The sequence below is a fragment of the Pterocles gutturalis genome, unplaced genomic scaffold (genome assembly GCF_000699245.1).
Source record: "Pterocles gutturalis isolate BGI_N339 unplaced genomic scaffold, ASM69924v1 scaffold7629, whole genome shotgun sequence".
NCBI classification, from domain to species: Eukaryota; Metazoa; Chordata; class Aves; order Pterocliformes; family Pteroclidae; genus Pterocles; species Pterocles gutturalis.
In genome coordinates this window covers 33,490-45,308 of record NW_010130535.1, presented here as the reverse complement: position 1 = coordinate 45,308, position 11,819 = coordinate 33,490, and the positions used below count along the sequence as shown (strand labels likewise).

The following is an 11,819-nucleotide window of genomic DNA, read 5'->3' as shown; positions in this document are numbered from 1 at the left end:
CCCACAGAAGCTCTTTGGAGTCCTTATGTATATTAGCATTCTTCCTACCTCTTATGTGTACTGTGGAGGCTTAGTATCAAAGAGAAGTGAACTGAAGTAAAGTGTGGTGTGACATAATGTTTGGGACCTACTGTTCTGGCAGTTGTGTCAAACACTTGAGCACCTTTCTCAGTGAAGCAAAACTCCCAGACGTCTCCAACCAGTGAACTCTGCTGCAATCCTGAAGCTCTGTCTGAATCCTCACAGTCTGCAGTTCTAATATCAGTTAACTTAAGCCTGAGAATATCTTCATTTGCTAAACGCCTTTTAGAGATTATATCCTCTTACTGACTTGGGTTTTATATTTAAATAAAGATATATATGTTGCTGGGCTCACCACCCACTGAGGAGTTTGTTTGGAACACTAAGTCTGACGTTTAACAAGACTCTGTATTTGACTCCTGTGTCTACAACTAAGAATAAACATAGCTTGAAAGGCAAAATATCCCTTTCTCACACATGAGCTAAACTATGGTTAAAATTCCTCATAGAATTCCAAAATCCTAACTGAGAAATCTTTTTCTCAAGCATCACTTCTCCAAATAAACATCCCCATCACGGATTCCAGGACCTTCTAGAAAACCTTACTCATCACACCAAGATAATATACACTAGAGAAAAATGTTAGAAAACATGTTAGAAAAGTATTTATTATTCTACCATGAAGAAAATAGGATACTACATTAGAATTGTTACTGCCTTCACAGAATACCTGAAAGGTATAAAAACCTGATTATACCTTCGAAGAGAGGATGAATATTGCTGCTGAAAATGTATTGCTGTGTCCCTTTGCTTCATTAACATGTCAATCTGTTTCTGAAGACGTCTGTTCTCCTCCTCAGCCTGTTCTAGTCGGCTCAGATCCGTATTGTGACTCGCAATCTTCTCATTGTACCGTTTCCTTAGGGCATCGTAATCCTTCTTCACACCCTCCAGCTTGTCCATTGCTGTATCATAAAGTTTATTTAATATCTCTGATGATCCATTTTGCTTCATAACCTAAAAAAATGCCAGCAACTGTATTAATAAACTCAGGTTTTAATCAGTCCAATACATTTGATTTAAAATATATACCAGAAACAATATCAAACAAAAAAATATTCAACGATTCTAATAATAATTTTTTAATGACTAAGGAAACACTGAGCCTCTTCTAAGCACTACTGTTATTCTAAGCATTACTACATCTGCTTAATGTTAACTGGGTGAAAAAGATCTGATTTATCACAACTTAGAGTGCACAATTTTATGAAAATCTCTCTCTAATGGTAATTGCTACCATAAGTTATTGAAGTACTTTGTCGTTTTATAAGAGGTAATCGTTATTTGATGACCAAGACGACAGCTGTATTTTGGGAAAGGACCACGAGGTGGCATTCATGACAGGCTGGCTGTATCCTTCATGAACAAACTGATTAGCGTAAAACTTGAAGAGAATAAAATCTACCCTAAATATGTTATACACGCAGACTTATATTTTAATATTCGTACAATATTTCATCTGAGAACTATCCACAGAGGTTTGTGTTTCAAAAGCTATCCATAAAATATGAACAGGAAGAGAAAAATCCATTTAAACATGAATGCAGCCCGGCCTGAATCTTAGTTTCAAATTAATTTTCATTGACGTAAGAATCTTGTAAATAGCAACATTGATGGTAAATGACCAGCAACAACAACAGAAAGCCCCTAATGAGCTTCAGCAAATCTAGTCCTTCTTCCTTCTCAAAAGGCAAAAAAAGTGCCTTGAAATAGGCACTTGAAAGTAAGGCCTTACCCTCATTTTTACTTTTACTTTTTTTTTAACTCTATGATCATTTTTTCTGTTTTTGAAATTTGGCCTGATGGAGCGGTGGGAAGAAAGAGGAATGTTCTATACAGGGAGGTGCCAGGAATTTATATAATCTTAACATTAGCCTAGAAAAGTATGTGTCTAACTATATGAAAATAAAAAGTATTAAAAAATTAGAAGGAAAAAAAGAAAGAAAACACAACCTCTATAAAAAGTTTAAATCAAACACACAGCGACTACCCTACATGTACAAATTGGCTCCTCATCTTATTTTGTGTCTTATATTCAGAGTAAGGACCAGTTCCTGAACATGGAAGAACCTGGATGCCTGCAGACCAAAGGGAACGGAGACCGAAAGAGATTGCCCACTCTTGGCCCACTACTCACTGCCCACAGGTAGCAGATAACAACCATCACTGTCAGGAAAACACTTCTCTGTGCAGGCAAGATAAGAGAGACCGAGTTCTTCAGCCTGACACTGGTCTCCTTTAACTAACCAAGACCCATAAAAGTAGCCAGTTCCTGTTCATAAAACAGTCCCAAGCAAGGCTGCACTTTGGTGACAGTCTCATCGTCATGGCTATTTCCACATTAATCCCTATCTTCAGTGGATTCAGTAGCATAACCCACAAAGTTGGACCGGTTATTAGCTAGCAAGCTTCTGTGAACTATTTCAGATAAGCTAAACATGTGATAAACTGCAGGTATATGTAAAGTGTAAATACCTGTTGATTTCAATGCACTCAGAGAGTCATTTTCCTGAAGACTACTTCCCAAAGCACTCTGAGAACAGGTTTGAGGACCAAGTATTTGAGAATCCAAAGGGAAACAAACCACTTTTCACTGTCTAAAGCATATACAGAATTTCCTTTTGCTGAAAACACACTAAATAATTAAAGAAGGACGAATATACCAGAAATTGGATGGAATTCAGCATAAACTTGCTAACAGAGATTTGAGAGAGGAAGACAGAAACACCATAAACAGGCAGCAGTGTAATAAGGAGGGTCTCCCATTCAAAATCCAAGTCTGAGAAAAGTAAATAGTCCCAGCTGGACCAAGGAAGACAACTATGGCAACGAGAAATTTCATATGTGAGCAGCAGAAACTTAAGCTGGTCAGCTGCTATGCAGGAAATCCATGGCAATCCCACACGAAGAGTAACACGATAAGAAGTGTTTGCTCTCTGAGGCCACCAAGATGTTGTGTTTCGCTCAGGCCTGACGACGAAACATGTCAGAGGCATCAACACAGAGCGAGACTAATTTGGATGAGAAATGACACAGACAAGATAAGACTCTTGGCAGCCCTTCAAGTCACTGTGATTCACTCTGACATGCTGAGAAATGGAGTTACACATGGTTCTCACTGAGTCTCTCTAAAGTTTTCTTTAAATGTTTAACTGTGATGTTGACACAAGACTCAATTTCTTTAAAGAAATACTGACAATGACACTTCAGTCTCTTTTTGTGCTGCCAGATAATTTAAAACTTCAGTACAGAACCTCAAAATACAATAGCCTTCATTTGGAGGTTCTACACCGCTGCTTTGCAGACCAGGAAAGTGAGGCATAGATCAGTTAAGCAATTTGCCCACACAGATTTTTACACAGCAAACCATTTCTGCCATCTTCAGAACCAAGTCACTAAACCATATCACAGCACAACTCTCAAGATGGCGTTAGAGGAGGGGATCAAATCTTCACTACTCTTTGCACTAGCCCTCAAACACCTTCTGAAGCGCCATTTAGCACACGCAGCTTGCCTTCACCTTTGCCCCTCCTACCCTAGCAAATAATTATTTTTGTTTGTAGGTTTGCTTCTGAAGCCTCATGTTTGACTTGCAAGTTTGCCCTGTGAATCACCCTACACACTATTAACCAAGATAGTCTGTTAAACCATCCCACACATTACTGTAACTATTTTAAATAAATGAGACTTTTCCGTAGGTGAACCATGGACCTGATAGGACCAGTTGCTCCTTACCATTACTCTTACTATTCTTTCTTCAGAATGTGTGAACTACATTGGACCGGAGACAGACTGTTATATACAGTTCTGCAATGTCCACCTCTTCCAGTCCTGAAAAGCTTGTCTGTCTTTCTTTCAAGTTCAAAAACATTAATCAACCTGTAGCTTTGTTCTAACTGAATAGTGTCTGCAAACCTAAATAACTAAACTCAGCTCAGTCATTCCCCTAACCTTTACAGTGTCATTAGAATAAGTAAAAAAACAAAAAACAAAAAAAACAAAAAAACCACAAAATGGCAGAGCCGTATCTCTTATTTTTTTATTGTGATTCTTTCCAAAGAAACAAACATAGCAGGCAAGTTTAAAGCTAGCCCTGTCCCATAAAATATCCTAGAAAAATAGCTGTCTTTTAATCACTTTGCAACTTCAAGCTAGGTTTTTGATGCCTTTCCACACACTTGCAAAAAAATATCATGCATATACAATCTTCCTCACATATAATGATAATCTATATCCGTCATCTTTTTTCCAGATAGATGCAGAAAATCAATTAGTATCCAAGAACTCTTTTTCTCCCCTAGTGCTGTAAAAAGTAAAGTTTTAGAATCAGTAAGACATAAAAGGCAGTAACGCTGTACATTTAGTTTGACTGACTTATTTGTCAAAGGAACAATTCACGACCTCTTCTAACACATACACTACAAGCTGTCGCTTACCTGCTGCTGCTGGCTGCGCAGGTCCGTTATCTCTTTCTGATCTTCATCATGAAGTCTCTTCATTTCCTCACACGACTGTTGGAGATGATTATGTTCTCGCACCAGCTGTGTGTTTTTCCTCTTCAAGGTATCCATGTCCTCCTTCAGCTGTGACTGGTCACTCAGCAGCCGACTGTGCAATGTGCTATCATGGCACACAAAAAATGCTCTTAGAGCCCAACTCACCAGGACAAAATCCTGGACTAATTCATTTCACGCATGAGTTTCTTGGTAGGAAACCAAGTCAAACTAATTAGTCAAACTAACTCAATTTTGCATATTTGAGCATTCCAAACACCAGGGAAAAAAAAAACCAAACCTACAAACAGGGACTTAAGTACAAAAATACGTGAAAGTACACAGTACTCTTAAACAGCATCCGAAGAAACGATGGATTTATGCCACCCATCATACGCGATTTCATAGCCATTTTAAAAGCAAGCAGATAGATAAACAGCAATGTTGTAAAGTGAGCGTAACATGATCCTGGAGGTAAAAGAAGTTATCCTGCTAATCACCTCCACTTTCTCTTGGGCCTCTCAGCTGAGCAGCAGCTAACCAAAATACTGATGAAAACTACAAAAATCTCCTTGTTTGTTATTGTTTAAAAAACAAAACAAAAAACCCCCACAACCAACAAAAACATCTGTACCGCTTGACAATCTTTAACACTGTTTTCAGGTTTTGGAAGAAGAATGTAAGGAAATAATTCTTATCTGTAAAGACCTGAAGAGTTGTGGGTAGAAGTGCTATGTAAGAACTAGTAGTGCCCAGTGAAAACAAATGCTGTCATTAAATACTAGTCATACTTGATAGTGTAGATTTAAGTGAAATAAACTTCAAACCAAGCTTTCAGGTGAAGAAAACATGCCAGAAATATTCACCAATTTCTCCCTATCTCATTTTCATAAACCCTTACAAAGTTACACAAGTCAGCATGAGAGCTATCACAACCTATTAAAGAAAAGTAACAGATGACATTCTCTCAAATTATGTTCTGCTCTCCAGCCTGACAGTAACACTATTTGATTGTAACTGCAAGTCACTAACTAGGCTTTCCTTGTCAGTGTCCCATCAAGACAAATTCTTCAAAATAAAAGCAGCAATCCATACTTTATAAAAATTTTCAAACAGGCCAGAAATGTTTTATCTGATGCAAGCAAGCATTAATCTTGCACTTAAAGTGGGAAAACAGAATTTTAAAAAATTATTTGATTACCATGTTCTAATACTTCATGATCTAGCACAAACTGGTAAACTCTTTAGCACATATAGCTTTACTAATACTTACTGATAAAAGTCTGCCTCTTTTGCTGCTTCTTCACACCTTTTTAGGGTCTTGGTGTGTTGGTTCTGCAGAGACTGAAGGTCTGACATGGCCTTCATGCACTGAATCTTCAGTCTTTCATAATCATGATTTGGTTTTGGACTAGGCCTAGCATGGAAAAAGAATATGAAGTCAAACATCAGCTACTGAAGAGAATGCAAAGTTTGGGAAATTACTATCCAATAAATAAACACAATTATTGATACTTAAGTTATAGTATTCTTTAATTTAACTACTCACCACTTTACATCTAGATGCAACCACAAATAAAAATTCACTGACTTTAACCTGTTTTTATACTGAGATGTAACATCCAAAAATGAGATAATTCTGTCTGACACTAACACAGTCAAAAATAGTACTGAGTTTGCGTGTACCTCTCTTCTCAGCAGCTGTATTATTGCAGAACAGAACCGTCACTTGATACAAGAACCAGTCAATCAAAGTCGGCTTGGCTTTCCTGTGCTACCCTGTCAAAACTCTCAAAGAAAAAGCCCAGAGCTGCAGTGAGAGTGGAGCTGAAAAGAGGCTGACAAAGTCAAGAGGGGACTATGTGGAGACCCGGGCTAAGAAAAACTTCTCATCTAGGCAGCAGCTGGAGGACGTTCTCTACAGCTCATAGGAAAACCAGGGTTAGGGTCAAGAGAAAGAATTTCAATGGGACACCAAACACTTGCATCTGTGCTGTCAGAATTTGACCAGTTTGACTAATTGACCATTGAATTTAACTAACTTGACCAGGTCATTCTGCTGAATTACACATCTCATTGAGTGTTAACATGTTCTTTTAAACGACTATAAAGGAATGAGAAATCATGGCAGAATCTACCTCACATTTCCATAAAACCACCCAAATTTTGCTCAAATAATTTTTAGGAGTCTCCAATACAATATAATCTCCAATAAGAAATTTTCAGTAAGCTGAAAAAAGTGAAAGCCAAAGTCAGTCAAAAGAAAAATTTATTTTTTAGTAGATGAGCATGACTTGGAGAGGAGACATTTTCTAGAATAATCTAGTTTGTCATGTAATTAACCAACATAGATTATGTCTAGAATGTGTGGTCATTGCACACGATACCTTTATTTATTTATTAGAAAAAATAATAAATCATGTAGAAACCAAGGTAGCAGGATTATGCCTTCTCGTTTTGAAGTACTAAGCTTCTAAAAGAGACTCTAAATTGAACTGTTCCTCCTCTACACAGTCACAAAATTTTTGCACCATTGAATTCTCTAGCTTCAAAATTAAGCTTCTGACAGCTGGCCCTGTGTCATCTCCCAAGTCTCTTATAACCCCACAGGCAATGGGAAAAAAACAAAACAAACAAACAAAAAACCTAAAAACAACTGCTTTCTAATTTAACTCTGTTTATTCTCAGATTTGCTCCATTGCTGCACAGATCACCCTTTCTTCCTCTCACCTCTCTCTCTCCCAAACAGCTTCGCTGTAAGCGGAGGCTGAAAAGCAATCAGAATTCTCTTTGCTTCACAGAAAACCAGCAACGTGGATTTTGGAACTGAAATGCAGCTGGCATGAATCAAAATGAAAATAGTTTCACATTGCTGCAGTGGTGAGTGTTGTTAAAAAAAAAAAAAAAAAAAAAAAAAGAAAATGCCAGCCACATCTGATTCACAGACTTTTAGGGAGTGGGTGTATGATATGAAGGTGCTTTTTAGCAGCCCAGGTGCATTTGGGTTGCTGAGTAGTAAGGCCTTCAATTGTAATTCCTCTTTTTCTCCTTTCTCCAAGTAAGTGCTCCTGGGGCAAAGAAAACCAAAAAAACCCTTCCTTGACTGACAGACTTTAGCAACAACTAAAAGGCAAATTCATATAAAGCAACTGAATATTCAAGTCATATCTACAGGGATGTATTTTAGGGTGTTTTTTAATTCACCGTTTAGGGGTGCCAAAAGATGTTGTAGTACAGTCTTAGAGACATATTGCCGTTAACTACTGCAGTGTTACTCCTTTAAAATATAACCTTAGTTAGCATAGGTAAGACTCAATTTGAAATGTTCACACCCTTGACAGAATCACTAAAAACACAAGTATTGATTTAAATTAGCCTTCAGAGTGAACTTATTGAAAGCAGACACCATCTGTCCATCAGTCATTAAAATGACAACATTAATTGAAGCACAGTTTAATTCTCAGTTGAAGCATGAAGCTGAGACCCCTTAGCACACATTCATATTAAGCTTGTAATCATAAATTCACATTTGTGCAAAACAATTCAGTGTACGAATTTTTACTGAAGTATAACTATTAGATCAGTCTCAAAGCTACGGTGAGAACTTGTTCTACAAGTCTAACATCAATCATGTCTGTTTCACATATTGCTGAAGTAACACTAGCTCTATCCAAAAAAACCCCAAAACCTATAGGCATATGCATACCATGTAGGTAACTATGGAAGTTAGCCTACCTATACGATGAGGAATGCACAACAATACCACCAGTAACATCCTGCATTCTAGCTCGTCTACATGAAATAAAAAACATCTGGATAGGCAAGGCCATATGTTCTGTAGTGCTGTTCCAAAGCTTTATGGCTCAGACAGACAGAGAGGGATATGCACAGGAGTAGCACTGGTCAAAACAGTCCATTCAAATGCATGCAGTGGTTGACTCCTGTGTAAGTAAGATCAGCACAGTTTTATGCTAAAGTGCCTCACAAAATACAGAAATCTTTGATTTCAGTAAAGGAGAGCTGTCAGTTACTATTTTGGAAGCACTAGTTCAAATGATAACAAAATTTAAAATGCTAGCGTCAAAGGCCCAACTGCTTTTCTGATACTCATATTACAAATCTAGAAATCCTTTGTATTCCAATGGAATTGCTTTTAGCACAAATCAAGGCCACTGAGAGACTGACATTTAAATGTATGTGATGCTGACATAAAAGCTAATGCCAATGGCAGATCCAATTTTGCAGGCAATGCCTACCCAACATCTTGCAAATGTTTTAATTCACTATTGCAATTCCACCACCCAATTACAGATTACACATAAAACAGTCTCTTCTCAAAGGCAGTTTTTTCAAGGGTTTTATCGTATTGCAGTTCTCTTCTACTACTACATAACTAGCAAGAATAGTAAGTTTAAGTCTATTAAGTGCACCTTGAGCACACTAAATTGTTTGGTCAAATCTTTGCTTAATTACCACAACACGTGCACACATACAGTCACTGTCAAGTGACACAAGCACAGCATGAGCAATCCTACTCCTGTCCAGCAGGATGACACATGCTCATCTGATTCAGCCCATCACAATCCACTTCTGCGGCTCCTCTTCTGCTCTAGACTTAGTCAACATTTGCTTTGGAAAACAGCTCTCGGTTTTGCAACTGCCAGCCTTCACAGCCAGCGCAGCCCAGCCCACAAATGTGCTGTGAGCTGCAACTGTTTTGAAGCATGCCATCGTGACATGTCTAGAGTCGCCTCTGCACCACCACCTGTGTTTGGTACGGTCATGGTTAAAGCAGCGTACACAGCCAGGAAAGCAAAAGCCCTTATTGGGTAGTAATAGTCACCCTCTAAATAATTATGTTTCAGCTTTCACACTTCAGCATAACAGTTTACAATATCTGTGCTTTGACTCCTGGAAGGCTGAGGATTAGTTTTATATGAGGAAAGTATGCAAAACAAAGTAAAAAAAATACCAGCAAGCTTTCAAAAACCATAGATGTCAATGTGGATGGGAGGAGTAGTTGCTTTTATACTGAAGGAAGAATTTGCCAACTACTAATCTTCATTCATTCCCCTCTTTTCAAGTATTTAAATGTTTGGAAGGCAGCATCCTCCATCTAACATATACTGTCCAAGCACTGCCCAAATACAATGTTTACTTTGTTGAGTTTTTTCTTTATGCTGTAAATATTTATATTTTCCACAACATAAAAATCTTACGCTGGCAGCAGCAGATTGATGTGACAGATAAAAAGAATGAACTAGTGGACAGCTCATCATAACCTTATTAATAGCATCCTGAATTATGGAGAACATTATTGTAAACTGTAACATCCTCAATGCCCAAGCTCTAGCAACTTCAAGTAAGAAATCCCTCTGTACAAATAAGTAACTGGAAGCTATGCAAAAGATGCTGACATTTGAAGACCTCGTCTCCTGTCCCCACAATGCTTGGACACCCTTAGATAGAACATGATGCTCTTAAAGTAGCCCTCAGAACTCATAGTGGGAGGAAGAGGGCATTAAGATGAGTAGCTAAGGAGTGAATAAAATGCCCAGATTCTCTCAACTCCAGTTCACTGGTTCAAATCTTGACCTTATCTCATAAGGACAAAGAGTTTAATTAACCACCTGACCACATACAGATAAAGCTGATGAAGTAACAGATACAAACAACTTAAAACACTGAAGTTCAGAGAACCTATGCATTTTGGCAAGACCTCCCAGAAATTCTGCTCTTTGCTCTTATTTCAGATTCAGTGACAGACAATTTTTTCCAAGGTTCAAAAAATTTCTCTTACATGTGCTTACTGCAGGCAAAAAGCACCTGTTCAGTGTGCCCAAAGTCACATTTATAAACATGAGCAGATCTTTAACCCTCTAAAATGAGCCAATTCTGTTTCCTACCCAATAAAACCCTTATCTACAATTAACTTATACTCTCCCTCAGTACTATCTTCCTTGTAACTAAACAACCCTTAAATTAGAATAAGCTGCATAAGGCTGATGGCCGTTAACTGACTTTGAACACATTATTTTAATTTTGCAGCACCCATAACTTCTCAGTGGAGGAGAGTTTCTTACTCTCAACATGTTAATGCTACACAGTCCCCCAATATATGTATATCAGAAAGCGTACCTTCTAAAAAACACTTACTCCCTTCAACAGAAGTTACAGAAGCCCAAGCCTCTCTCTCCTTACAGAAGCACAGGAATATCTGAAATTTTTTTCTCCTCTCCTAACTTCTGTCCCCCAGCCAAGTATTCAGAGATATTTCCCTTTCCTCTCCCATGCTTTCAAAATAGCAAATGTTTCAGCCACTGTCTTCTTTCTCTTCCCACAACATAACCCAAGAAGCCTAAACAACTTCTTTGCTTTCTTCTCTGAACGCTAATCATATGAGCCCCTACACCCCTCATTCCCACAGCAAAACTGATGGAGAAAGCAGGAACAGGCATTCAACAGGAAGCTCCAAAATCTGGATGTGGTCACCTGCTTACACACACATCACCAGGATGCAAGCAGGTTACAAGCAACATATATATTGCAATATCCTTGCTGCTTTACAGGCAAGCAGGGGGTCAAGACACTTGAAAACACTTCTAAGGACTAAATTGAAATGTTACATTTCCTTTCTTTTTACCTGCAGTCATCAAAAGTTGATCCAGGAGATGAAAGAGCAAGTTGTTTGCGTAACTCATCCCTCTCTCGAGTTACCTGACGGAGCTGATATAATATTGTCTCCAGCTTCTCACTCATCTGTCTTGTGTCTAGTACAGGTGGCGGAGATGATGCTTTACCAGTTGTACCTGACCAAGAGACAAATAACTGTCAGTCAGAGAACTCCTCAAAAGAAAAATACAACTTCGCTAAAGAAGTTAACCCTAATTTTAAAAACCCTGTTTTTTTGGTTGCAGAATCCTGTTCAAAATGAAACACGTCATGGAAGTTTTCACCAGTGAGTTGACACAATAATAACTCTAGTGAGATCCCATGCTAGCAGAAAGGCAATCTCTGTGTTGCAAGCTAAGCTTGTATGAGTAGGTTCCTTGCTTACCCATGAACTTACAAGTTGCTTAAAAGGCAAGGTAAGTTTGCAGTCACAATTGCAAAGACCTCAGGAACTACCATAGTGACAAAATTAATAAGTACAAAGTTACTGCCAATAAAGAACCATGTTCTTGCTTTTAAAAGAAAGGTAGACTCCACCCACATAACTTACCCCAGAGACTGCAGAGAAACTGC

General features: G+C 38.2%; 1 protein-coding gene across 1 annotated transcript in view; it reads right to left on the bottom strand.

Annotated features, from left to right (window-relative positions):
- Positions 1-751: 751 nt before the first annotated feature.
- The window catches only part of LOC104466730 (disks large homolog 5-like), a gene marked incomplete at its 3' end in the record, with an annotated part of 12,248 nt that continues 1,180 nt past the window's right edge, over positions 752-11,819 (bottom strand). Inside the window, exons 2-5 of the mRNA XM_010080256.1 lie at positions 11,218-11,383; positions 5,848-5,991; positions 4,518-4,701; positions 752-1,038 (exon numbers count right to left, since the gene is read on the bottom strand). Coding sequence (XP_010078558.1) covers positions 752-1,038; positions 4,518-4,701; positions 5,848-5,991; positions 11,218-11,383 — 781 coding nt within the window. The remainder of the gene's footprint in view (positions 1,039-4,517; positions 4,702-5,847; positions 5,992-11,217; positions 11,384-11,819) is intronic.